Source organism: Pagrus major, chromosome 7, assembly GCF_040436345.1.
Source record: "Pagrus major chromosome 7, Pma_NU_1.0".
In the NCBI taxonomy this organism is placed as follows: domain Eukaryota; kingdom Metazoa; phylum Chordata; class Actinopteri; order Spariformes; family Sparidae; genus Pagrus; species Pagrus major.
Window position 1 is genome coordinate 22,728,785 of NC_133221.1, and position 26,879 is coordinate 22,755,663.

Below are 26,879 nucleotides of genomic sequence, written 5' to 3' on the forward strand. Positions count from 1 at the left end.
GCCAAATGACTCCAGTGACGACTAGAGAAGCAGCTCTCAGCACGGCACTTGTGTCCTCCAAACCCCCGGCTTGTCAAGTTGGTGTTTCCCTGAGATTTTGGCTGCTCACCAGCTGTATCCTGCAGTCATGCCAGTCTCTGCTCTGCTCTGCTCTGCTCTCTATGGTTCTTGTGTACCCTTAAGCTCCTGCTTGATTTTTTTCCGGCTCTAATTTATTGAAAGACATTTTAGACCCAGGATACAAAATATTTATGCACTTGCGGCACTATAAAGCCCTTTTTTTAAAAGCAGTCCCCAAATGGCACATGTTGTGATGGGAAGTGCAGTAAGTGCCTCGAGCAGTATAACAAACTGAAGTGTACTGTAAATGGCATACTTAGACAGTTCAGTGCCGTGTTGTGTTGTGCTGACATTTCAGTTTCCTACCTTACAGCATCTGGTACTCTCGTGCAGTAAACTATAGACTATTAAAGACTCCAATGAAGTGTACAACAGCACTGTCAAGATTAATAATCATGCTGAGCTTTTAAAGTGTGAATACTCTTTCTAAATGAAGAGAAAAGACAAATACAGAGCAGTGGACAGAAAGAGAAAACTTTCAGAAGAGCAATGCAGTTATAAATGAAGTTTAAACTTTTGAACTTTTATTGGTTCTGTGAGGGAGGACAGGGAGGCAGGAGTGCATCGCTTAATGAGCACTCGAAATACAGAAGGAGGAAGGAGGAGATGGATGAAGGAAAATAGAAGATGTCAGGGAGGAACATGTCGGCACCCTGAGTTGTTTACCTCCTCCACATGCTGACTCGGCTTTCTGCTTGTTAGCCCGGAGAGGGTTAAAGAAGCAACTTTACAGTAGATGAAAGAGAAAGAAGTGGACGGAAAGAGGAGGGGAAGAGAGAAAAAGACAGAGTTAATAATGGTTATAGGAGCATCAAAAACAGGAAGGAAAGAGCTGGCAATGTAAGGCAGGTGGTGCGAATGTCTGCAGAACTGAGTCTTATAGCCATGGTAATGTAGACTTCATGGCAACATGGCTAGCATGGACCACAGGAGGCTTAGGCTACAGGAGGACAATGCCAGTGTGCTGGTTGGTCAACCACTTTTGTCCAGACTGAAATATCTCAACAGCTAGTGGAAGGATTGCAACTATATTCTGGACAGACATTCATGGTCCCCTGTGGATGAAACCTATTGATCTGGGTGATCCTCTGGATTTACCTCCAGCACCACCACAAGGCCTATATCTGTGATTTTGAGTGAAATATCTCAACAACTACTGGATGGATTGTCATGGTATTTGATACAGACATTCATGTTCCCCTAAGGATGAACTATAACACTTTTATAAGATCTTTTCAGAATTTTACTTTGTCCAATACTTTGGGTCCAAATATTGGGTTCCCAAATACCCACAAAACTACGGACACTCCCATCAACCTCAGCTCTACTTTATGTCTGGTGCTAATTAGGAAAAGTTCAAAGTTGCAAAGGGCTTTGCAATAAAAACATATTGTAAAAGCAGATAGGATCCACAACTTAAGATATGAACAAGATGAAAAGTTTAAATAATAAGAATGAATATCATCAGTTAAGAAAAGGCCACTCAATGACAGGGAGATTTAAGAAGAGATTTAAAGGAGGGTGGCATGTAGTCAAGATGACAACAACAAAGAACACAACCAATTAAGGAATTGATGATAGGAAGAGAAAAGATGAGTCATCAAAAGGAAGGAGGAAAGACCGAAAGAAAAGAAGGTTTAAATGAAGTCTGTTTCTTTTGATGTACTGAGACATCGTTAAAATTGATCCTGGCTGAAGAAGCTCCCAGCGGCTTTACTGGTGCTCAGAATACATAAACTAGCACTAATTACTGATTTACACACATACTGTACATCACACACACACACACACACACACACACACACAAAATGAAGACACTGTTTTAAAGGCACCGTGACTTTTTGCGCTCATGGCAAGAAGTCTGACAGCCGCCTCCATCTGGAACGGTTTACAAGGTGTATGTGTGTGTGTGTTTGTGTGTGTGTGTGTCTGTGTGTATATGTTGACTGTGTTTGAAGTGGCAGGTGTGTCTTGGGTGTCTTATATCAGTTTTATTAGGTGTTTCCTCTGTGTGCTGCTCACAAGGCTCACACGAGGCTAGGTGTGTGTGTGTGTGTGTGCGCTACTGTACTGTCCATAGTGGGGAGGAGGAGTCACAATGCATTATTAGACAGGTCTTTAAACAGGATGTGTGTAACTCTAGCTTACTTGTGCCAGAGGAGTCATTAAGTGTGTGTGTGTGTGTGTGTGTGTGTGTGTGTGTGCGTGAGTGTGTGAGTGTATGTGTCTAAGTCTCTGAGCAACAGATAGAGATGTTTGTCTGCTTGTGTTAAACTGCACAGAAATCTTCCTACATTCCTTCACGTTTCTGCATGTTCCTGAGATTTTTGGTGTCAGAGTGGATGGATTACCGCTGTATCCTGTGGCATCTACAAAGCAAAAGATGCAAACACACACACACACATGCACACACACGTTCCATCTCATATGTTTGCTGTCTGCGTATGTTAAACATAACTGAGTTTGACAAAAGGTGGTAGAGGTTGGAAGGTGAAAGGTCTTCACATTGTTTTTCAGACTTTTGTCTGGTGATAGAAAGACATGAGATGGAGACAGAAAGAAAAATTCTAATTTTGATTAAAAATTGATCTTTCAAACATCTAAAACCACAAAAAAAAAATCTAGAATTGTCTTTTGAGTAGCTGCATGACTGTTCTCATTATGTATATTAAAAGTGAGTGATAAAGCTGTGGGATGTCCTTTTTATCTCCACTGACTCTGTCTCTACCACCTTAAACATGTTTTCACTGATAGCGTTTCCTCCCAGAGTCACAACCTCTTGACCTCCACCGTCATTAATTACAGCTCAGACAAATAAATAACAGGCTGAGGGAGGCACTCGGTGACTTCAGCCAAGCATGCACTGTCTCGCTCCGGCTGTTAACACATATTTCTGCTCCATCTGCATCTTCTGCTTAAAATTGGATTGATTATCTAATCAGTAGTCACTTCCTCCATCTTCAGAGGGCTTAACTTATCACATTTCTACATTAGAATGATGCCCATGTTGAGCACAAAGGAAACATCTTTGAGAGAGCAGAGATCTGGGATAGCAAGTTAGGCTTTTCAGGTGCGTGATTAATCTGTCTTTAGGAGAGTGAGAAATTGTGTATGCAAGTCAGAATTCTGCACGTCTCTGTGTGAACTCCACAAATCGATGTGTGTGCTCAGTTCTGCGCTTTGTTCTGTCAGGAAGAGCTTGATATTGTCAGTAATCCTGCCTCCCTGATGGTTTGGGTTTATCAGAAGAGCTGTGATCAATTTGACTTTGTTTGAATCTAGTGTTTGACATTTTCTGTCTGAGTGAAGGAAAGTAAGTCCTGTCTAGACAAATGGTCTAGACAGGACTTTGCAGGATTTCGTTTAATGTTGTTGTCCTGCAGAAAAAGTCTTAAGAGGGTCGCAGTTTTTGTCTTCTGTCCTACTCACTGTAAAATGGTTCTTTTCACCATTAAGGTAATATTTCACTATTCTTAACATTCTTAGTTTAGTTGCTTATTCCTGTCCATAACCCTATATAACTCTATAACTATAGAAGGGCAAAATAGAAAACACTGTCATCAGTGATTTTTAAAAAAAATTCAAACAGTTCTTGGAGTCATTTCGAAATTGAGTCCTGAAAACCAATAAATATTTTTATGATGCTACAATTAACACCTACATCTTATTACCACATAATGATGTTAATGATCCTCTTATGAGGACTTATAAGAAACTTATTACAGACTTACTAAGGCTCATTAGAAGAACCTTGTGATAATAATACATAATACAACAGGTGAATAGACAGGAAAGAAAACATTGTAAACATTGCAATGGCACTGCAATTTAAAACCTCAACTTTTACTTTAAGTGCCACTAGACAAGTATTTTGTTTGAACTCATTGGGCGTTGCTAATCTGTGGAACACAGAAACCGGTTGTCTTTGCGACAGTGGTGACAAGACGTCTGCTAAGAATGGTACCTCAACTTATTTCCTCCAGTTACCGAGTCTTTGATGGGACCGAAGCAGGGTCAGTATACTGTAAGCAGTCTCATTCTCCATATTGACTCGAGCATTAGTAAATCATGTTTGTGTTTCAAACTAAAAAACTGTAAATCCCTTAAGTCTGAAAGTTAACGTCGCTGTTTACACTGGGGCATTGTATAGGACTAGGCAGTAATCCATGTGGGCTCCAGATTTAGGACGATGCAGCAGCTCCTCTCTGTGGCTCCTTCATGGTTTTTGTTTAATATTAATGAGAAAAAGATGCTGCAGAGGCCAGAGACCAAGTGTGGTCTGTGTCTGCCCGTCTCCTGCTCTTTTCGTTGCCAAACTGTTGGAAAATGATGGCTGCAGCTCTTACGCCTGCCAGAAAGTCAAGTAGGTGACTGTGGTTTTTGATCCAGAAGTTAATATTGATTGGTTACATGGTGGGTGGAGTTGGTAGAATTTTTGGAAAAATCATCTCACGCACTTTGGCGAGAGTCTCTTGCCATGACTGCATGTTTTCAGTGCAGTTTGGAAATCAAGAGCACTTAGAAGTACGGGCTTCTTTGAGGATCAAACAGCTGCTGAGACCAAAGACTTGGAGAGCCAGTCCATCCAGCTGTCCGGCTTTGAACTGCTTTTATGATGTTTGTGAATGTCTGTGATTGTGTTTGTCTATGAGGTCCTGTTCACTGTATTCCTGTCTGTGTGCATATTTGTGTGTGTGTGTACATGAAAGTGTTGGTCCTCATATCCTGTTAGTATTTCAGAATCTGACTTCTCTCCACTCACATTGGCTGTTTATACTGGAAACTGCTTTCCGTGTCTAAACTTGCCTCTCCCTGCCGGGGTCAGCCATCATAGAGCAAGTTTGGCTGCTGTAGCCCTCTTTGCTGTTGGCTCCATGTTAGCTCTACCACTGTGCTCCATGGACATCGCTGATACACTTTCTACGGCCACAAAAGTGAAATCTTACCAAGTAAAATTCTCCATTCTCCAGCTCATGGGTGGCCCCAAGCTTCCACTGTTCAGCCTTTTGTTTATCCGATATTGCCGTGTTGGTGTTGTTCCTACATCATTTTTAATGTGAAAGTCACCTTTACGACTGCCACTTTAGTAAAAGTCTTAAAGCATCGATATTAAAGGTACTTAAGTATCAAATGTCCTGCAATAAAGTGTCAAAAGTCCAAGTAAAAGCAAATTATACATATATTTACCGACTTGTATGTATATACTGTATGCTATGGATTGACTGATTACCCGCTTGGTCGATTATCAGATTTTTTATTCAGCATGTTTATGTCTTTTTTAAAATCTGATTACTGAGCAGCATGCAGTCTGCAAAGTAACTAGTAAAACTAAAAACTAGTAACAGTTATCAAGTAAGTATAAAGTGGCAGAAAATGGAGATACTGAAGTGAATTACAGGTAACTCAAAACTATACTTAAGCACAATACTTGAGTAAATGTACTTTGTTACATTCCATCGTTGTAGGCAACAACAATACATGTTTAGGTTCAGGAAAAGGTCATGGTTGGGGTTAAAACAGACCCTTTCCCAACATTAACCACGTGTTACAAAGGCTAACTTCTCCCATGTACAGTCTTTTTTTCTGAGTCATGAAGCTATGACATTACAAGAAGGTGATTAAAAAGCACTGGAATTTAGCAAAATATAAGAGAAGTAGAAAATACTGTGCCAATTAATGATGCCATGTTTTCCTGTGAGTTTTCCCTTTAAATGTCAGCAACATGAATCAGACAGTGTACCAGAGGGGTTGAAAGTCCAGCGCTCTCGGCCCGTCCAGGGCAAACTTGGAGAGGAAAAAGCATGAAAAACGTTCTCTTGAATGAATACCTGAAACATATTTATGTATCATCGCCAAAACTCATATTTACGTCCATTGCCAAATTACGATGCTGTGTTATACTGACTGTAAACAAATCGGAACCGTGATTAAAATGATTTGCAGCGTGTGGTAGAGTTGCTGCTCATGCTTCTCAAAATGAGGACCACATTTTGCCAGAAACCCTATTTTTTGTTTCTGTCATGAAGAAGACATATGTGGACTGCTGCTCTCTGGAGTCACCTACTTTGTTACTTTAAACCAAGTTTCTCTCTCTCGATTGAAAGTCATATGTTGGAAGAGTATGCAGGTTTGTCATCCAAGCATTCAGATATCAAATTAACTTCTAATTAATATGGTTGACCAGTTGTACAGTTGTTCGACCGTTGTTGGACATGTGGAAAGTGCTTTTGCTGTGTCACATCTAGGCCTGTCACGATAACAAATTTTGCTGGACGATAAATTGTCCTAGAAATTATTGCGATAAACGATAATATTGTCGCTTTGAGACCATTTTTCAACTAATATAATGATAATGGCATAATAATGCAAGTACACCCTTTCAAAGATCAATAAACCTTTATTTCTAAAGAATATTTAACATTGGAATGTGAAAAAGACATTTTAAATATCCAAAATAAATAAAGATGGAGGCTGTGGCCAAAGCAATTGAGCCATGGCCAGCCACGGTTCCTTACTGCAGCAACAATGTTAGCACCATTGTCTGTAGTGATGTGGAGGCGTGACGGTACACGTGATGATGATGACGTATGTGTTTTTTTTCCAAGGTGTTTCCCCGGTGTCCTCCTGTTAATCTAAACATGTACCAGCTGTCTGTTTATAATCATATGGATGCTGTTATAATGTGTTGTAATTGAGATCCTGACCCACCAAGCATCCTGGAAAGTGACAAAGTTACGTTTTTCTATAATTTACATAATTACATATTCGCCATCAGTAAACTGGACGCTGTCTGACTATTTCACTCTCGGGGTTCACTAAGTTCACTGAGTCTTGTCGGGAGGGCTGACCGTCACCATGACAACAGTAACTGACCGTCGCGCGACAAACACTTGGTGAGTTAAAGTTTTTTGCCGGGGACAGACGCTGTTTTTCAGACAGAAATGTGACGAAGAGTCGGTCAGACCGACAGGCTGACAGACACTTCTCCACGAATAACTGCGGTATTTTTTTCCTCACATAAGTTGCCAAAGACACGACCAGTTACTACGTTCCTGTTGTTTGGTCCTGTAACGTTGCTTTGTGGGACATTTATTTTTATTTTGTTGAGTGAAGGATCTGTAGAGTTATCAGACACCAACACCATCAGATCAACACGCCCTCGCTCCGCGCCGTCGGCTCGGTTCGCCTCTGATACTACCTCCGGAGGCGCAGCAAAATTTCACCCCTCACCGTATCTGAAACTTTCACACAAAGGCGGATGCAGAGAATTGGCGCAGTATCCCCGCATGCAAACGGCTGCGTGAATGGGGCTAGTGACTGACAAGAGGGTTCTAGTGAGAGACACGAGGAAAACAAACAAGCATGCAAATGGAAATTATCGAGGCCGGCAAAATTATCGAGCTCATTTTAATTTATCGTATGATTAATTGATTTATTGATTATCGTGACAGGCCTAGTCACATCTTCACCTGCTATTGAACTTTGAAATCTTGAGCTTTAGAAGCACAGTACCCTTATATGTTACAAAATCACCAAGCTCCATGGGAAATCAGTCTTATTACTGCATATTGTGAAGGCCAGGAGAGCCGGCCAAAGTTCTTGTCGATGTTCTTGTTTGTTTATGTTAATGATACATATATCCCAGAGCAAATGCAGTAATAATGTGATGTTTAAAATGCTAAACATACCTTTCTTAACCCCCAAGACACAAAACTGTGGTTTTTGTGGTCTGTTTCACAGTTTGAACGGCGTGAATGAGCAGCTTGTCATTGCTGGGAACAAGTATTTGTGGTCAGCCGTCCTCCCCTTGATAATCAGAGGTTAACAAATGAACATTGCGAGCTTTTGTTTCCAGAAAAATAGCCCTGACCTTGGCTATTTATGCAGTGATTAAATGCCTCCATTTTCAATCCTGGCTAGATGTTAAGACAACTCCCTGACATGTCAGTGAGAGGAACCAGATTTGGTAATCAAACCACTTCGTTTTCTGTTCAACACCACTCCCTGCATTGCCACTTCATCTCAGGCAGACCACACAGATATGTAAAACCCCAGATCCCAGGGTGGGAGAGCAGAGACATATTTTCTCTTTTCAACATTTCATTCCTCTGTTCGCTCTCCTCGGCCACACAGATCTCCAAGACGACTCCCTGAGCAGTAGAACGGAAACCTTGGAGAGACAGATTTCTGTTCACTTTCAGTCCACTCGGTAGCCTCTTCTAGACCTCGTATATCTTCTGTAAGGAGCAGAGACATAATGTAAAGCCCGGCCTTTAATTTATACGATCCCAGTCGGCTGGAGGTTTTACACTGGTGAAGCAACAGAAATATACCATGTTAAACACAGATGCCCCTTTTATGTGTAGATTGAATAATCAGCAGCAAATGTAGATTAATTGAAAGCAATATAAATGTGTTTTTGTTTAGTTTATTGCTGGTCTGGTTTTGTTTGGGCAGAGACATGAGCCAGTGGGGGACGGGCAACACTGTGATGTAAACTATGTCTCGGACTGCGCTGACATGGTTTACATCAGGTCTGCAGCGCCTCAAAGCACTCGAGGAAGCGATCAACAACGTTTGAGTGTCCGACTGCGACTGTGAGAGGGAGGCGGGCCACACACAAATGACAGATTTACTGGATTCATCTGCGCACAACACACACACTTGTTAAAACCCAAAAAGACCGGAACATATGCACATGGTCAAGCATTAAAAAAAAGACATTCACAAGCAGCACTACACACACATGCTTAAAAGTTAAGGACACCAATACACTTGGATCAGATTCAGCCAGTCTGTTTCGATATTTGGGCATGAGTACACGCTCTTGCCTCCACACCAGACGCTCATTGCGCACATATGAGTTTGACCTTGTCAACGTGCGTGACTGACACCCGGCCAATCCCCTTTCCTTCTCAGCTGACACCTGTTTTGTCACTGCTGTTTTTACAGACAGGAAGAAGGAAGTATTCGTGCCCTCTGCTTCCTCTGGACCTCTGCGTAGTACAGAAACGTCTCGATACTCGTTTCCTGAGTCGACACTTCTTTTGTTCTCTCTCTAATGTGTGTTCGAGTGTCCGACCTCTTAACATTGTCCACTTGTTTCCTAGTTTATTAAATAGCCAATGAAGAAGTGGGATCATATTTCTGTCTTTCTTTTTAAAAGCTCGAGTAAAATTCAGAGTTATTGTTGGTGTCATAATATCTCAAAATATGACTCAAAACTCACATTTCACATTATTATCACTTTTTCCTTTTGGCACCCAGGCACTTCTGATGTAATACAGTGATCCTTCAACCCGAATGTGTTGAAACCTCTTCTACGACACCAGCATGTCATGTTGGCTGAAATCCAAAAATCGGAGATACGAGTCCTGTGCGGGACACTGAGGCGATCACATTTCATCTAGTAAAGCTCTTTCCTTGGCCCTCGTTACAAACATGTGGGATCAATAAGCCTCGTTAAGAAATCGATTTGGTTCTGTTCAATAGCCTGAAAATCAATTTATTTGTGTTTGGTTGACAGTTACTGTTGGACTGTGTGATTTGATTTATTAAAGGGTCCTTGTTTGCCTGTTTGTAAGGGGTTTATATTATATGTGTGTGTAACATGCGTGCAAGAGTGAAGGGAAGGTCACATCCCGTACCTGCACAGAAATATCCCACTATATCATTATTATTTAACAAAAAGAAACATTTTTTCATTTCTTTTGTGAAATAGAAAGTTATACTCTTCACCTGTATGGTCAGTACCCAAAATGAGAACGTAAGACACTTAACTCTGACAGTCTTTGAGTGTTCAAATGGACACCAAATAACATTTGATACAACATATATTACATGATACCTTTTCACATATTTCTCTGAGATACGTGGTTTTAATCTGTGTGTATGTATCTGTGTTTCGCAGACGGAGTGTGCCAACTTTGTTCGCCTCCTGCAGCCCTACAACCGCACCCACCTCCTGGCCTGTGGCACCGGTGCCTTCCAGCCCATGTGTGCCTTCATTAATGTGGGGCACAGAGGAGAGGTAAGCCAGGGTGAAGACAGTCAGTGTGTATGTGTGCATTTATGCATGTGGAAGGTGGGGGGGCAGCTCCTGGGGATCACTGTGGAGGGCTGCAAAGTATCTTAAGAGGGGGAATGTCTCACACAGAAAAATACACATCCGTACCCACAAAGACACACAAACACATAAATCCTTTGTGTTGGCAACTAAATGTGAAAAATAAGAATTAGTTGGTGTTTTTGAGGAAAACTCTGTGATATACAGCTGTCACAGTTGTGTAAGAACACATATTTTACTGTATGCTTGCTTCACTCCGCCTCCATTTCCTAAAGGAAATGTTTGGAAACTGTAAATTATACCCACTTTTCTATGCACTGTGTCGCTGTTAGAGAGACTGTTAAAGACTCTGCGGTTTACTTAGATATTCACTGACGAGAAGTTGAGTTTTCCTTTTGAGTCACTCCTTGGCGTGAACAATTCCAGTGTTATTACTCTAAATTACAAGTCACAAACTGCCAACAGACAGTGTGATAATAAGAACTTGTGATGCCAGGCGCGCTCGACAATTTGTGAGCAAATGCAAGTTGATACATCGATTTCTTCTTAAACATGACTTGACAGTTAATGCTGAAGTTGCATAAAGCAATTTCTGACCACTAGGATGCAGAATGACTCAGAGAGAAACTCACAGAAATATAGTAGCCTACTGATATGCTGTTGGCCGGTGTTAGCAGAGCAACGTTATTCATTTGGAGTCGTGTTTTCCCACATCTGATGGAAGCAATTCCAATATTGGCCTCCACCATCTACTTCGTTAATTACAGCTAACTGCTCCATTGTGTTCACCAGTTAGTCACTCACTTTATCTTTCTGCCTTTCAGTGTTGGGTAAATTAAGCAAACAGTTTACTTGTCTTTGCAGGAAACAGCTCTCCACATCGATTTATGGTGTATTTGGAGATTAATGAAAGCTGAGTGACTGGAACATGTGCAGAGCACAAAACACAAACAAATAGACTAAAAGAGTGTAAAAACTTAGTTTGGGGATCAATTTCTGTGGGTTTGATGGGAGAAAAAATTCCTCTACATCACAGAAAGACTGAATATATTACTGTTCTGTTTGGTTGGGTTTAGCCAAGAAAACTTTAGGAAAGTTAGGAAAGTTTAGCAAGTTTAGGAAAAATGGTTAAATCAACTATGTAACTAATATAACTAAAGTTATGAACATACCAATGTTACATGCATATATTAAGTCACGTTATGCAACTGAATGTTAGTAAGTTAAAATAACTCATTGTTGACTTTTCTTTTCAAACTGAATTCAAACAGTGGTCTCTTGGTTGAAAGTCTGTACTTCGCCTGACTTCCTCCTTTGCTGCCGTCATAATTACTATAGCCCCTCGAGGCAGCTGCCTAACGAGAAACGTAATTATGAGTTGTAATAAACTGCTTTCACAGTCATTTTTCTGTTTAGGATGAGCTGGACCGCCACCACAAGGACTTTTGGTTCCGATTACATTTAGTTTTATGTTCAATCAAATACATTCCATCAAATATGGTTAAAGTTATTGTAACACCAGACAACTTATATCATATTTGGCCAATTAATACAGACTGAAGCAAAACTCAGCAGATGATCGGTTCATACAAAGTCCATAGAAGTTAAAAAGAATGGCTGTCCAACTAGTTTACATGCAGAAATGTCTGCATTATTATACTATAAGTAGCAGTACAGAGGCAGGATGCCACTGTATTATTATACATATGAAGTAGTGTACGGATGAGATGATAAGGAATCAATGAGTGGCCTCTGTGGAGGAAACCAGGCTAATGAAACAAATATGCTGGTGCCAAGATGTTTTTGTAGCTCAGACGGGCTCTGCTGTGTTCTCAGATCCCCGGGGTTCAATGTTAAGCCTCAGCAGGCAGCGCTGCCATGAGTCTTTCTGTAAGGCTACTCAGCCGCAGCACTGGGCCCTCTATACATCCTTTCAAGTGCACAGGCTGGCTCTCTACACAGCCACTCAGCTCAGTGGGACCCTCTGCAGAGTCTCACGCTTGGAGCCATTTGAAAGACAAGAATCACTGAATGGAGCCATTAAGAACGACTCGTAGTTCGCTGTTTCACGGCGGTCCTCCAGATCGCAGTCCAGGGTGCCGCCTTGCCTTTCCCAGCAGGAGGGGATCGAACTGGGCATGAGGAGAGAGGAAATCTGGGTGTTGGCAAAGAGTTAAGGAGGGGGAAGGAGACAGAGGGGTGGGAGAGTGCCAACCTTTTAGTGGGAAGAGTGTGTGTAGTGGATTGTGTGTGCAGAAAGTACAGAAAGTGCATTACAGCATTTTTTCTTTCTCTTGTGGGCTTGGGTGCTCTTCACAGTGTGTGTTCTCCTTGATGCCGTTTTCTACCTCCCACTTAATCTGTCAACCTCAGTGTGGTTTTCGGACTCAGGGTTTTATGGGACATCATGAAAACCAGCAAATGTCTTCCTCTGTTTGTGCTGAAATACTCTGAGTGCAGTAACAGGGTAAGAATATACGGTGGTCTGCATCTTTGAGAACAAGGAAAACAAAAACTGGAGATAGAAAAATAAGTCAGGGGAATCTTTGAAGGGTGGCACTGAGCAGTCGTTGTAGGAAAAGTAGGTTACTCTCTGGGAAATTTCTCGCAAAACACTTGAACTAATCAATTGTTGGCATGTAGCCAAGTATCACGGCGGTTTGTGAAGTCATGAAATCTAATCTAGTACATTCGTGTTCATGGGCACAAATGTTCCTTTTTTTTACGTGAAAAATGTCCATCTCACAATGTTAAAGAAAATTCGAAAAATTCTTGGATCCGTCCTTTTATCTGGATCTTCACCAAAAGACCCATCCTCCATCCCAGTTTTTTGGAAATCTGTTGCCTAGTTTTTGAGTAATCTTGCTGACAAACCAACCAACCAACAAACAAATGGACACAAGTGAAAACAACCTACCTAGCCGAGGTTACAAAAGATGTAGTTTGATGACATCATGAAGTAGCGTGGGATTGTGGGATTGTTGTTAATCTATTGAAAATCTATCTGAGGCAGAAATATTTTCAGCTAAAGGTGATGTGTTCAAGATTCATACGTAATCTAACCACAGACAGGACCTAAAGCCTTGATTCTAGTGTAACAGTCTACTGAACTATGGTGCAGGCAAAGATACATGAGTTTGAAAGTCGCGCTGTGTGTCACGAAAAACAATGAAAATTTGTGTCCATGCACATGAATCCTATAACTTCCTCACCGTGAACATTTGTGTTGTGTCTATTTGTGTTGCGTTGATAATGTAGTGATGGTTCAACACTTCAACTTGTCGGTGCATTTCCCTCACAAATGTCTGTTTGAAAGCAAACCCATAATCTTCAAAGTAAAGGAGTGTTTCCTGGGTTTAAGTGTGTGCTATTGTTGACTAGTTTATGATGATGAAGGAAGTGCGGCTCTACTGCTGCTCAGCTAAATTTGTTTAAAAAAATCAGTGTGCATGTGCTTATGTTAGGAAGATAGTGTGTTTGAATCTCTATATATGAAGAGACTCCCAGGACTTGTCAGATATAGGTGTATTAAAACAACCTCAACCCCCCTAACTGATCATCACTCGGACCACAACCACGTCCTTTCAGCTCGTCGGAGCGTCTGCGTGAATGGACGACACCGTGGGGAGCCTGTCCATTTATTTAACCAATCGTTAACTGGCGGAGAACGCACACCCGAGTGTTTGTCTGACCTCTCGAGGGGGACAGAGGCCGCGAGCCCTCGGACCGGACTCTGGGTGGGATGACCTTCGACCCTTGAGGTGTTTCATCTCAGCTAGGGGCAGACATACACATACTCGTTCTGTCTCTCTGTCTTGTGTTTCCGTCTGTCCAAAGATTTGACGCAAGATGACTGAATGTAGCAAGAAATACAACGTGGATTAGGCTCATTTTACATCAGTGGTGTTGAAGTGAAGAAACGGACTCTCTTAGGGCCAAACCATGTTTTGAAAATGTTGGACAGGCTGTTATTGCGCTGCGGTGTCAGATAATCCTCCCGATATTTCATTCTTTCATTCAAAGATGAAAACAAAGAGGCATTTAGCAATATTCAAGTGACGTATGCTCATGATGGAGAGGAGCATCAGTAGTTTTTATAGTTCTAGGAGGTCATTGGGATTTTTCATGCGTATAAAACTGTCAAAACTATTTTGACATTTTTGTGCAATAAAAATGTAATTCCATCTAGCTAACAGTGTGTCCCAGTTTATTGAACTATGGCATTTCTTTAGAGAAAACAATATTTAGATTAATTCTCACCACATGGTGTTCATCTTGGTTCCTGAAACACATGAACCTATAATGTAAAGTCTGTGTGTTGCTGCCTCAGTCGTCCTCGGCTGCACACATATACACACAGACTGCTGTCCCCCATGGTGAGTGACACAGCAGCCTGAAGCTGTGTCATATATGTGAAAATAAACCACCGTATTACAGTGACGACATACAGAGGACCCCGGACCACACACACACGCACACACACATGATCAATCAAAACAAATGACACAAACTAGAACATATAAATATGCAGAGATACAGACAGAAACACACACAAACTTGATGAAAGACATGCACATTCAAGCATAAATATATAGAAACAAATGTGCAGAAAGACACAGATTGACAAACACACACACTGAAGCAGACATTTACATGCACCTAACAACAACTGACAGATTAAACACACAAATAGCGGCGCCGTACTGTAGAACTGGATCAGTTCACATGCTCCATTTTTCAGTGGAAGTCCACTTTTACTCCACAGTTGTGCTTTCTGGCACTTAGGAAGAAACTCGCTGAATAACTCACTTCCTCTCATCGTGATGGCAGGCCTCCATGACAACCTTTTGTAAGTGCCACACATGGGACGTTTCAAGTCCAGCGGGGGGGAAAGGGCTCTTCAGCGGGGCCAACAGCATCAGCGTGGATAAAAAGTGGACTAAAAAGATTGAAAGCATAATAAAATATTAATTGCTCATAAATCACCCTCTTATTTTTCCCACGTATGTTGCCTTTGGATCAAAGCCCTACAAAGTGGGGATGAATGAAGCCTCTGATTTTACTGCTTCTGCCTTTGCCGGCAGGTTTTTTTCTTCATTTCTAGCCCCTTTACTTGGCATTTCATGTCAGTTTTAACTGTACTTTAATTATTATCATAACTCTTAATCAGCTCTCTGTCTCTCGCTCATTTTATACTTTTTCTCTGTCTTTTTCTGCTTTTCACTTGCTTGAAATGAGAGAGCGAGCTTCCCATGCTGTCACTAGAGTGAGAGCTGAGTGGTGAGAGAGGGAGCCCAGCCATTATGTGACTGGACAGTGAGGGTAAGGCCAAGTACAACACCATATCAAATGAGGTCTGTTGGTTGGCCCAGAAGCCTTTAAGATACCTGAAGTGAGTCCAAACTGAAATTTTTACAGATTTAACATTTTTTAAAACCTGACTACCTCGACTCGACTGCTTCATTTTGAAAGAATTACATACACTCATAACACTACTCAGTCAAAGACTTTAAAAGAGAGGCAGATGGAGAGCCAGATGAGAGGCTGGTAGGAGCTGGGAGCACAAAAGGTGGATGTCTGCTTTGTTCAGCTCAGTGGGAGAGAGGAAGAGCGAAAGGACAGAGAGGGAAGCAGCAGCCAACAAGATGTTTTGTGACAGGGTGCGAGTCTGACACAGAATACTCCGTGTGAGATGTAACTGTATCTCATCTTCAATACATGTAACAGAGACGATCACTTTTATATGTCTCTAGTCATTCTTTGTAGTCTCAGAGTTTATTTGCTGGTATTTCAAGTTAAAATTCTTTGTTTTCCTCAGCCTGTACTTCATCTACTTCTTCTGGTAGTTATTTCCTTCATGTCATTAAAAGCCTTTGCCTTGCTATTTTGTTGAAAATAGTAAATCTGAAAATAATCCCAAAGAAGATATTTGATTCTTGGGAACTGATACCACAAAAACAGACATCACTGTTAAATGGCTGTTTTAAGTGTTTCAGGGTGTAACTTCACTGAGCAACGGCCATTGTAGCCAAAAATGACGATCGTGGGATGATGCTAAATGCTGAAACATAGCGTAATCGTTATAAATATTGTTAGCTAACATTAGCCACAGTAAAAGCTAGTGGTCATTCCAGACCAAATTAGGCCGTAGCAGGAAAACTCCCGAGTGTATGAAATTGAGCAATGTTGTGTTTTTTTATCGCTACTAAAGTCGAACTTTTCATATGTTAAAGGCACAGTGTGCTATGTTAGCGGTTTAAATTTACATAGCCTCACTCTAAGGCAGCTGATTTAGGGGCGAGATTAAATGATACAAATGTGCACGCATGTGTGTCAGTAGTCACTTGTCTCGATGGTTTTGCAGTGGAGGTCCTGATGTATTTTGCTTGGCACAGCTGAGTACAAAGTGGCCTGAGTGTCTCTCTCTCTCTCTGTATCACTGCACTCGTGTGTATTTGTCTTGGCAGAGTTTGGTCAAAGTGACTCTGACAGTCTAATCAGCCACACCATTCCCCCCGATCATGATGAGATAACACAGGCAGGCACACACACACACACACACACACACACACACACACACACACACACACACACACACACACACACACACACACTACCCCAAAACTGCACAGTCTCTTGCAAATACAGCCCCGAATCCAAAAAAGGGATAAAACATTAATAAAAAACAGAATGCAATCCTTTGCACAGCCTTTTCAACCTTTATGCTATTGAATATGGTACAAAAGACAAAATATTTCATATTCAAACTGATGAACTTTATTGTTTTAAATACACACTCGTGAATTTTGATGCCTGTAACACAACAAAATGGAAAAATCCCAGCATCCCAACTTTTCTGGAATTGGGGTTGAAATGCGTGTGCACTGAAAGATTGGGCACCAAATGCAGAAAAACGTACAGACACTCACTGTGTGCCAATCCACCCACATAACACACACACACACACACACACACACACACACTCTGATGGGGACTACATGCAGTGACGTTCAAGAGAGCGATAAGGTGCTGAAAGAATAAGGATGACTAACGAGCGAGCTTAAAGTGCTCGGCAGTGCGGGAGACATAGAGCAGAAATACGAGTTAGAGTGAAAGTGATGAGAACAAAATGAACAAACAGCACATTTACAAAATCACGCGCTGTATATCAGTGCTAACAATAATATTTTTATTGTGCAGTATCTGCAGAAAAGAAATCATCTTCTGCTAGTGTAAGTACCACTTTTTCTTCAAATGATAGATTTCCAGTTTTGGATGAAAAAATACATCTGGTACAACTTTAAAATCAATGAATAAATGATCACACAGTGCACAGACTCAAGTGTAAATTAGAAAAGTAATCCACAAGAAGTGGAAGAAATAAAGTGGGTTTTAGGCCGAGACAAGATTCAGAGCACTTTTTGAAAATCCCTCATCATCTCAAATTTCATTAAGTGTGATTGTGTGTATAAGCATTGTGCGTGCTGGTAGGCTGCACATGTTCCCTTTGACACCTGTAAAACTCATTCAAACAGCTACATGTGGATCAAATAAGAAATAAACTGTCTGTCCTTATTTCCTCAGACCTGGATAAGCCAGTGTATATATAATCTTTTGGTGTGTTTCTGACAGTAGTAATTTGCTGGGTCCATGTTACTCAGCACGTTTCATTGCACCAGTAAGTATGTGTTGGTGCACGTACAAAACTTAATGTGCGTGGGTGTCCGTATTGTCCGCTGTGGTTTTTACAGTATTTTTATCCTGCAGACTTCAATGTCATCATCTCCCCTGTGATCTCCGTTCACTGGAAGACTCACCCTCCCACTAACAATACTCCATTGTCTATTAGAGGAACAGAGACTCATGCACACACTGAGTTCACTGTGAGGACATTTAAGTCAGTAATATGGACTTGAATCAAACACGAGGTCTTCCTGTAGGCCCTGTCGCCTTCCATTCGCGTTTTATCCTAGAAATACGCCTTGATCTCACCCTGGCTACTCTGGCAGAGACTGCCTGGCACGCTGATGTCGCTGAAGTGGGCGTAGAGAGGCTAAAAACAAAAGGCCTTTTGTCCACAGTGACCCCGTTTTGACCCGACGAATCACACAATCCGAGGATGTGGCCAGTGTTCATCAGGTGAACTTGACTAACTGGTGAATGACAAAGAAAGTCTGTTGCTTTAATTGTTTCCTTATTTCTTCACCGCTGGAGGCAGAAAAAAGGATTTGGTGTGGTGTGATGCAAAATGGCAATCCATCAAACACATTTAAACACTTTAAATTTTGGAGGCATTTTCAGGCTAAAAGTCTGTTGGTTTTGTTTTACTGATTTTTAGTGACTTTTCCTCTGACAGCTGACATTTTACCTGAATTTTCTGTTTTGATCATGCTGACTCAGTTCATCCTACTTTCCTGCTCTCAGTTCATCCTTCATCCAGCAGTACCAAACAGTCTATTGTTAGTACTGCTGCTGAAAACACACCAAGTCCACTCCACTTCCTACGCAGCAGAATACTTTTCCCAGGAAAAATCCCATCTGACATTCAATGTTTCTCACAGCCAATGAAAGAGGTTTCATTGATTCCGTCAACCATATCAGTTGGCACGACAGAGTGGAATTTTTTTTTCTTTCTTTAACATGTAAATGTCAAAGATTTTGACTTCCTGCATGAACTCACTCAGTTACTGCACAGTATGTGTTGACTGAGTTTTAAGACCCCGAGTGTCATGAAACCTGTTCTCATACGAACCGCCAAAATTCTTTTTCTGTTTGGATTTTAAGTGCAGTTTTTATTTGATAACAGTGTTATGGGCTTTGTTTAACTTTGTAACCCTGCTGGCTCCTCAGTGTACAGTCGAGCTGAATACTGCATCCAGCTCTCAGGGCTGCTGCTCTGGGAACCGAGTGGGAAACGTGTTTGAACTCTGGCAACTCGACTGATCCTGCATTTCCTCGTTCCTCAGACAGCGTCCTTAGTTCTCAGACAGACGCAGACGAGTTCAATGGAAGGACAAATAAATCTCGAACACAGGCTGAACACTGAAAGTAGCTCCTGTCCCACTTCTTCCTGGACCACGGGACAGAAAAGCAAGAGTAATGTACCACTTATAAATAGACCCCTTGAATTTGTCTTGAGCAAGATAATTAATGTCAGGTGCTCCAGTGGAGAAGGTAGAAGGTGACAGATTTTCCAAATGGAAGGACTGATGAAGAAAATGTAACCCGGTCCACAGTCTGATGCACATGAAGCAAAGTCTTCACGTTCAAGCTGAAGTTCAGGCATATTTTTGGAGAAGAGACAAACACGAGGCTGACATTATCTTACAGACTTGCTGGAATGAATGACTCATGACTGTGTTTTTTCCTCTGTAGCATGTGTTCATGATGGATCCTACGAATGTGGAGAATGGACGCGGGAAGGTTCCACATGACCCCAGCTTCCCCTTCGCTAGCACCTTCAGTGGTATGTCCCAAGTTGTTTTACCTGTGTTTTTAAATGACTTCTCATGGGGTTCATCGAGCTAATATTGCCTGCCAACCAGATTCACTAGGAAATGTGTCTCACATCAATAACATTATGGTGAAAAACTTAAATCACTGAATTCTCTGGTAGCTGAATGGTTCAGGCTACACAAATCCAACATCTAAGGGTCGATTCTAGCTGGGACCTTCATTGCATGTCATACCCCTCCTCCCTCCTTGTTTCCTGTCATCCTCTTCACTGTCAACTGTCAAAATAATGACAATTGTCTCCCAAAAGCACAGAGCATATAAAATGCAAACGGGTAAGTATTCTATTGCTATCCAAAGTATTTAGTCTGGTGGTCTGGCAGTAGGTACTTCTGTATCACTTGTCAGATGGCAGCAGGGTGAACAGACCATGTCTGGTATAGGTGTTGTCTTTTAGTATCCTTTGGGCTCTGTGGAGACACCTCACCTCAGTAATTCTTCATAGTTTGGTACCGATGATATTCTGGGTGGTTTTGACTACCTGCTGTGGACCCTTCCTGCTCTTGGCCGTTATAACCACATATAATTTACCCAAGTTGATCTGCTGTGACAGAGCTGTCATTTCTGTATCTTGGTATTCTTCATCTGCCACATCTGTTTAAAATGCCAAACACAGAGAGTCTGCTTCTATAAATTTCTCTACTACATGTTTCGAAATGATAATAACCCCAAGGACAGCAACTATGGAGAACTTCTTCTGACATACACACATGCTGCTCTCCTTGATATGACGTTTCATTGACTTCCCTTCATTTGTACAGCCTAACCCAAACCCATACCCTAACCAACTTATGCCTAACACTAACCTTACTCTTAAACTTTACCAGGACTTCAGAAATTATGTTTTGCTGAATTAGGACTGGTCTTTGGCCCCCATGAGGACTATAGGTCCTGGCATGGCCGGCATTTATGCCAGAAATGGTCCCCAGTAGTTAATTCACACACACACACACACACACACACACACTGGAGTTGTGCTGATGAGGTGAAATAGTTCTGGGTGTTTCTCTCTGAATGTCAGATAAAGTTAATTTATGAAATAATTTTGATTTATATCAGTGACAGACAATCCTCAGAGCCACTGAGGGTGGAGGAATGTGCGTGTGTGTGTGTCTATTCTCTTTGCAGCTGCGTGCTTTCAGCATCAGAATTTATCCAACAATGCACCGTTTCTGGCAGGAACACATTCAAATGGAGCCAGATTGGACCCCGTCAGAGTTTTACAGTGGACACATACGTAGATAGAGAACAACACACAAAGCTCGAGAGGAACACCATTAGGCTCGCAGAAGCTCACTGCAGAAAGACTGAGAGACTAAAACAGATATTAAATCATACATGCTGGGATGAGGAGGGTGATTTGTTCAAGGTTTGTTCACTTGCACAAGTTTAAATGTCACTTTCAACATAGTGAAACGCTGACTCAACAGATCTACTGGCCTCCTCAATGTCAGCAGGGTTGTGTAAGATGACCAGACAGCTGGAGGTTAAGCTCCGGTCACACGACTGTCCCTGACTGGCCACCATATTCAGGATTTCTGCTCTGTCTCTGCCCGTGACCATTGACCTCTCCATGGATTTTCTTCATCAGAAATCTGGAGGTGTGCAAAAAGCAAACAGGGCTCTTATTGACCATTGCTGTTTACTGAGAGTCCAAGTACACCAGCCTTGAAAAGAATCTTTGAAATTATGAAACAAACAAAACAGACAATGATATAAATGTGTGTGTCTGACCAGACATAGGAAACAACACAAGACAAAAGAGATAGATGTCAACAACGAAACAGTAAAAGATGATGAAAGTCTTAATCATCAGTTATCAACCCAATAATGTTCTCCGCTCTCCGATGTCAGGAGCTTCTCCCAAAACACACAAAGCTCAATAGGCCCTGTCATCACCAGTTACTAGATCTGTCTGTTTACGTTTGCTCGACTGAATGTGAGTTTGAATTGACTGCATATGTGTTTGTGTGTGTTTGTAATGTAAAGAAGGGTGTGTCTGTGTCTCTGCGTGTGTCTGTTTCTAATGTTACCATTGCAGCCAAATAAAATAAGAAGATTTAATTCACACCCATGAGATCACTGTGGCCAGATTCCATGTCTAATCTGGGCACCGTGCTCGGAAGAATTAAAAACAGTTGTCTTAGAAAACAAGCTGGATTATTCTGAAACACTATCTCTGATGATTCCTCATCATCTAAAAGTTGTTGTAGTGATTTCTGCTCTGAGGGGTTTTCAAGTCTTCCATCTTGACTAACAAGAGATAACCTTGGCTGCCGAATGTTTTTCCGAGGCTCATGTACGAAACGTGCCACAGGAAATATTTTGTTTCTGTTTGCAAGAAAATCAATTTTCTGAGTTGTTGAAATTGAAACTGAGTCCATGCCTATGGTCTCAGTCTCAGTGGAGGATGTGCTGTACGAGGGGGGTTTGAGTTTGGGTTTTAGATTACTCTCCCACTGTGTTCTTTATTGGATTTGTACGATTTCTTTTTTCCTTCTCTTCCTCTGCCTCATTTGCCTGAACCGCAACATTTCTTCCCGTCACCCACAGTTTCCTATTTGTTCTTCTGTACCAAACTTTATTTATTTAAACTAATCTTTTTTCCTTCATTGCTGCTGTTACTTTAGACTTTTATAACCCTTTTCTCCAATCCCTCCCTCTATTTCCACTTTTACCCTCCTCTCTGCCCACTTCCTGTTGTATGTATTTTACTCTTCTACCTCTCACTTTACAAACCTGTTCTCTCTCTCCCACCATGTCCGTCCCTGCCTCTCTACAGGTGGAGAGTTGTATACAGGACTGACGGCAGATTTCCTGGGTAGAGACTCAGTGATCTTCAGGAGTATGGGAGGTCGCTCCACCATGAGGACCGAGACTGACCAGAAACTGCTCCATGGTAGGCTAATGTTTCGTTGTTTTATCAACCTGCTATGTTCAATACAGAAAAAACATATATATTTTTCGTATCAAGAGTTTATTATGTTAGAAAGTATTATCATTAATATACGATGGATTATTTGCACAGGCAAAAACAAACACACAAAAAAAACAGCTGTGTCTGTCATATTTATTTATTTATTTACAAGATGGACCTGGATATATATATTATATTGGACCTGGATTTGCTTCCAAACTATGTGATGTCACAAATCATGCTGGTAGGATGGTAGCACATCTCTTACCTCTTCCTCCGCAGACCCCAAGTTCATCGCTGCCCACCTCATCCCAGACAACGACGACAGAGACAACGATAAAGTGTATTTCTTCTTTACCGAGAAGGCCACGGACGCAGGGGACAGGGAGGGGGCCATACACACACGTGTCGGACGAGTGTGTGCGGTGAGATACTTCCCTAACCCCTCATGTGTAGACGATTGTGATGATTCCATTTTTATTAAGGTTGCACATGGCAGTGGCTTAAGTACAACATATTTGTGCAACTGGCCGAGGTTTTGAGATATCTGTCAATGAGTCTTATTCTGTCGCAGCATTCAAGTGGAGGTGAATTATGTTAGAATGGAAAAATGACATAAGTCTGGCTGACTCTCATTCAAAGACACAAGTTAGATACAGATGCACACAGGAGATTTTCTTTTGGCAAGTGGGGATGAGTGGAGCCAGACTGTCAGGTAAGCTGTGCTCATCCTGATGACCACAAAAGTATCCAGGCCCTGGAATGAGACATCTGCAGGGGTGTTTCACTTGATGAAGAGCTTGTGAGGTCAGGGAGTCCTTTTGGGCTTTCTTGTTTTCTGGAGGATCCGTTACGGGTCTCAGATACTGATTCTGCGCCAGGTCTTTCAGTCTGATGTATAGATTCACACTCCCACTGGAAAAAAGGTTATATGAGAAGACAAATACAGAGAAAAGTGAGTGGAAAGAAATAATTTGAATGAGGGGCCTTTTCCTACATTTTCACATACAATTGTCTAACTTCCCAGGACAGGAGGTTGTGGTTTTATGGGTTTGTCTTCCTATTGTGACCCTATCATGAAAAGGCTAATCTCTTTTTAGGCAATCACATATTTACATTTCCCTGAAGGACTGTGAAGGCATCATGATATTCAGAATCATGCGAATCCTTCCAAAGCACACACACAGCTGTCAAATGATCCCCATCAGCACTGCACGCTCTCCCACATTCTTTCACGCATTGATTTGTCTTGTAAAACCATATGTGGGCTATGTGTGCCATACGCAAACACAGGCATGCATTGAAGCACACACGCAAACACACACAGCTGCAGGGTTTCCTTAGAGACTGTTTCGAATGTGCCAGAAAAGTTTGCACAAACTTCTCAGGCAAAATCCAACTTAAACCTTCAAATTATAACTTTCTTTGTCCGCCTCATCATCTCCATCTCTCCTCCACTTTCTCTCCATCTGTCTCTCCCTGAGTAGACGCATTATAGTATCTCCTCTTCTTTTTCTCCCTCAGGCAAAACTGAATATTGTCATCACTTCCCCGGTGGTGGTGCCAATTATCACTGCTGATCCTCATCACAACACACACACAGACACAAAAAAATGTTAATGCATGCAGTCATATGTGCGCACCCTTACACACATAGAAGATGATTTCTTCAGTTTTAATGAAAAGGGAGAAGTGAAGTATATACACACACTCCCTCTGTATCTATTGTGACTACCTCCATATCTATAGGAACTGTGCTGAAATGAAACAGTGTTCAAGTGCTGATTTTTAGCTTTAATTTAAAGGTATTTTCAGTCTCCCAAAGTTTTGAGATATTTTCACTTCCTGCCTGTATTGGGGGCATTTTGTCTTCAGCCTTGTATTCAGCAGTTGAATACATGATCAGTTTGATGGAAGTCATGTTTCAGACACTGTTTCTCTAAAAAAAAAACACTTTTTGATGGCCTTATCCTCAAGTTTAAGTTAAGTTTAAAAGTCCTTAAGTGTCACACTCTTTCAACACTTACAGTTGCTTTAACCTCATATTGTTTGAATCCAAATCCGGCATGCTGGAGTACAGAGCCAAAGCAATGAAACTGTGTATTTTGAAATGAATATGCAGCTGTGTTTTATAGATTGTGTGTACTCTGTTTTCTGCCAGAATGATGTTGGAGGCCAAAGAGTTCTGGTGAACAAATGGAGTACCTTCATCAAAGCCAGACTAGTCTGCTCTGTACCAGGACCTCACGGTATCGACACACACTTCAACCAACTGGGTGAGAGACACATAAACCTTTTGCACCTGTTCACAGTTGTATTTTAACATAAAGTCTTCCATACATGGATTGCATAGAATAAAAACATGTAGAAATACTAAATGGTGTTGTCTTTTTTGTAAAACAGAGGATGTTTTCCTGCTGAGGACTAAGGATGAGAGAAACCCAGATGTCTATGCGATCTTCAGCACCATCAGGTGAATAACCATGAAGCTTCATATGTGTCATCATACCTAAATATTATCTACTTTGCAGTTTGTCACAGAGCAGCTGAAGCCTAATAAATTCAATACTGTAAATGCAATTTGGTAAGGTGCGGTGTCCCATGATGGCCAAAATACTGCATCAGAGGCTAGAGAGCAACCTAACAGCCATTTAAAATCATGTCTTTGGTGACATCCAATGGCATAACTCATCACCTTCTGCTGTGTTTACTCTGTGGTGTGTCAGAACACCGTAACATCACTGTTGAATGCGGTTACAGGTGCATCATAGCACACCCATGAGCGATGGGTACGGACAGAGCTGCAACAGGTTTTAAACCAGTTAAAAGCTGAATATTAAGTAACTCAAGCGACAATGTTTAGATTTTGCGACTTGCATCTAATGTTATTGCTGAAACACTTTAAAACCACCGTTGATCGAACTACTTATATGTACATAAAGGCAAAATGACGTCACCAGTTTCTATTTTATAAGTCTTATAAAATAGAAACTGGTGACTTCATTTTGTCTTTATGTTTGTTGCAAATGTAACGGACTCTGACCACATTTATTGTTAAATAGTTTTTTGCATTTAAGTTGTTGTTAAACTGTATCTCTCCCCTCTCTCCACAGTAATGTGTTCCAGGGTTTCGCTGTGTGTGTTTACCGCATGGCTGATATCAGAGAAGCCTTCAATGGACCCTTCGCTCATAAAGAGGGCCCCGACTACCAGTGGGGGGCCTATGAAGGCAGGGTACCTTATCCAAGACCTGGTGTGGTGAGTGATTGTTTTATGATTGTCTAAGTTTATCACCTCTGACCATGAATTTACTCAAATGTTTAAATTGCCCATACATTGACTGTACCACCTAACATAGTTTACTTACCATGACCAAAATATTTTCCATAACACATGCTTCTGCTTGGCAACATTATTAGGAAACATAAATGACCAACCCTTCATATGCTGATGACACACAGTTTTACATTCTTGTATCATCTTCTGATCTCGGTTCTGTAAACAACCTGGTAAGCTCTGTCAACAATATGCAATATGAACTTGTGGTTGTCCAGGCCCTTTTTTTTTTTAAACTGATCTTAAACTGATCCTGTAAAACTGGTTAATGCATTAATTTCACTGCAGATTTGTGTTGTACTACCAATAGGAAGGCTCAAACTTGAAACAGAGCAGTAGCATATGAGATACAGCCTCTAAAATGATCATAAAGTTGAAACTATGACTCAGACTCACTCACTAAAACATTTTTAACAGTAACTGATCATAATAACCTTCATTAAGGGAGGTTTTATTGCAGGGCTATTGCATTAGAATACATTCATTATAGCTAGGTGTAACTACGGTAACAGACAAAACACCATCATGCCAGTGCTTTAATCAATTAAGAGTGAATTTAAAATGACAGTTTTATTTAATTTAACAGTAAGTGAATCATCCCTATTGGTTGTGATGACCTTGCCAGGAAAACTAGCCGTGCTATTTTCCACATCAGTTAGAACCAAGCTGGATTCATTTTCCTTAAGACATTATGAATGGTGCTGCATTTTTCCCAAAACATGTAAAGTAATACAGTTGTGTACATACGTAATTCTAAGGATAAGCGTTTGCTCAGGCCTACTGTGTGTAGCCGACTAGAACAGAGAGGGGGAAAAAGCATTGCAAAGAGAAAGATGATAAAGACATTAAAAATGAGGCGCAGAAAGTTTCCGTATCAGTAACATAAACTACTGTATGTGGTAGTGCAGCTGTGCTGACTGTATACAG

General features: G+C 41.3%; 1 protein-coding gene across 1 annotated transcript in view; it reads left to right on the forward strand.

Moving 5' to 3' along the window:
* Nucleotides 1-10,050: 10,050 nt before the first annotated feature.
* The window catches only part of sema3bl (sema domain, immunoglobulin domain (Ig), short basic domain, secreted, (semaphorin) 3bl), a 29,130-nt gene continuing 12,301 nt past the window's right edge, over nucleotides 10,051-26,879 (forward strand). Inside the window, exons 1-7 of the mRNA XM_073470782.1 lie at nucleotides 10,051-10,150; nucleotides 19,562-19,652; nucleotides 22,482-22,598; nucleotides 22,899-23,041; nucleotides 24,778-24,892; nucleotides 25,020-25,089; nucleotides 25,730-25,874. Of these exons, the coding sequence (XP_073326883.1) occupies nucleotides 10,115-10,150; nucleotides 19,562-19,652; nucleotides 22,482-22,598; nucleotides 22,899-23,041; nucleotides 24,778-24,892; nucleotides 25,020-25,089; nucleotides 25,730-25,874 (717 nt within the window). The 5' untranslated portion in view covers nucleotides 10,051-10,114. The remainder of the gene's footprint in view (nucleotides 10,151-19,561; nucleotides 19,653-22,481; nucleotides 22,599-22,898; nucleotides 23,042-24,777; nucleotides 24,893-25,019; nucleotides 25,090-25,729; nucleotides 25,875-26,879) is intronic.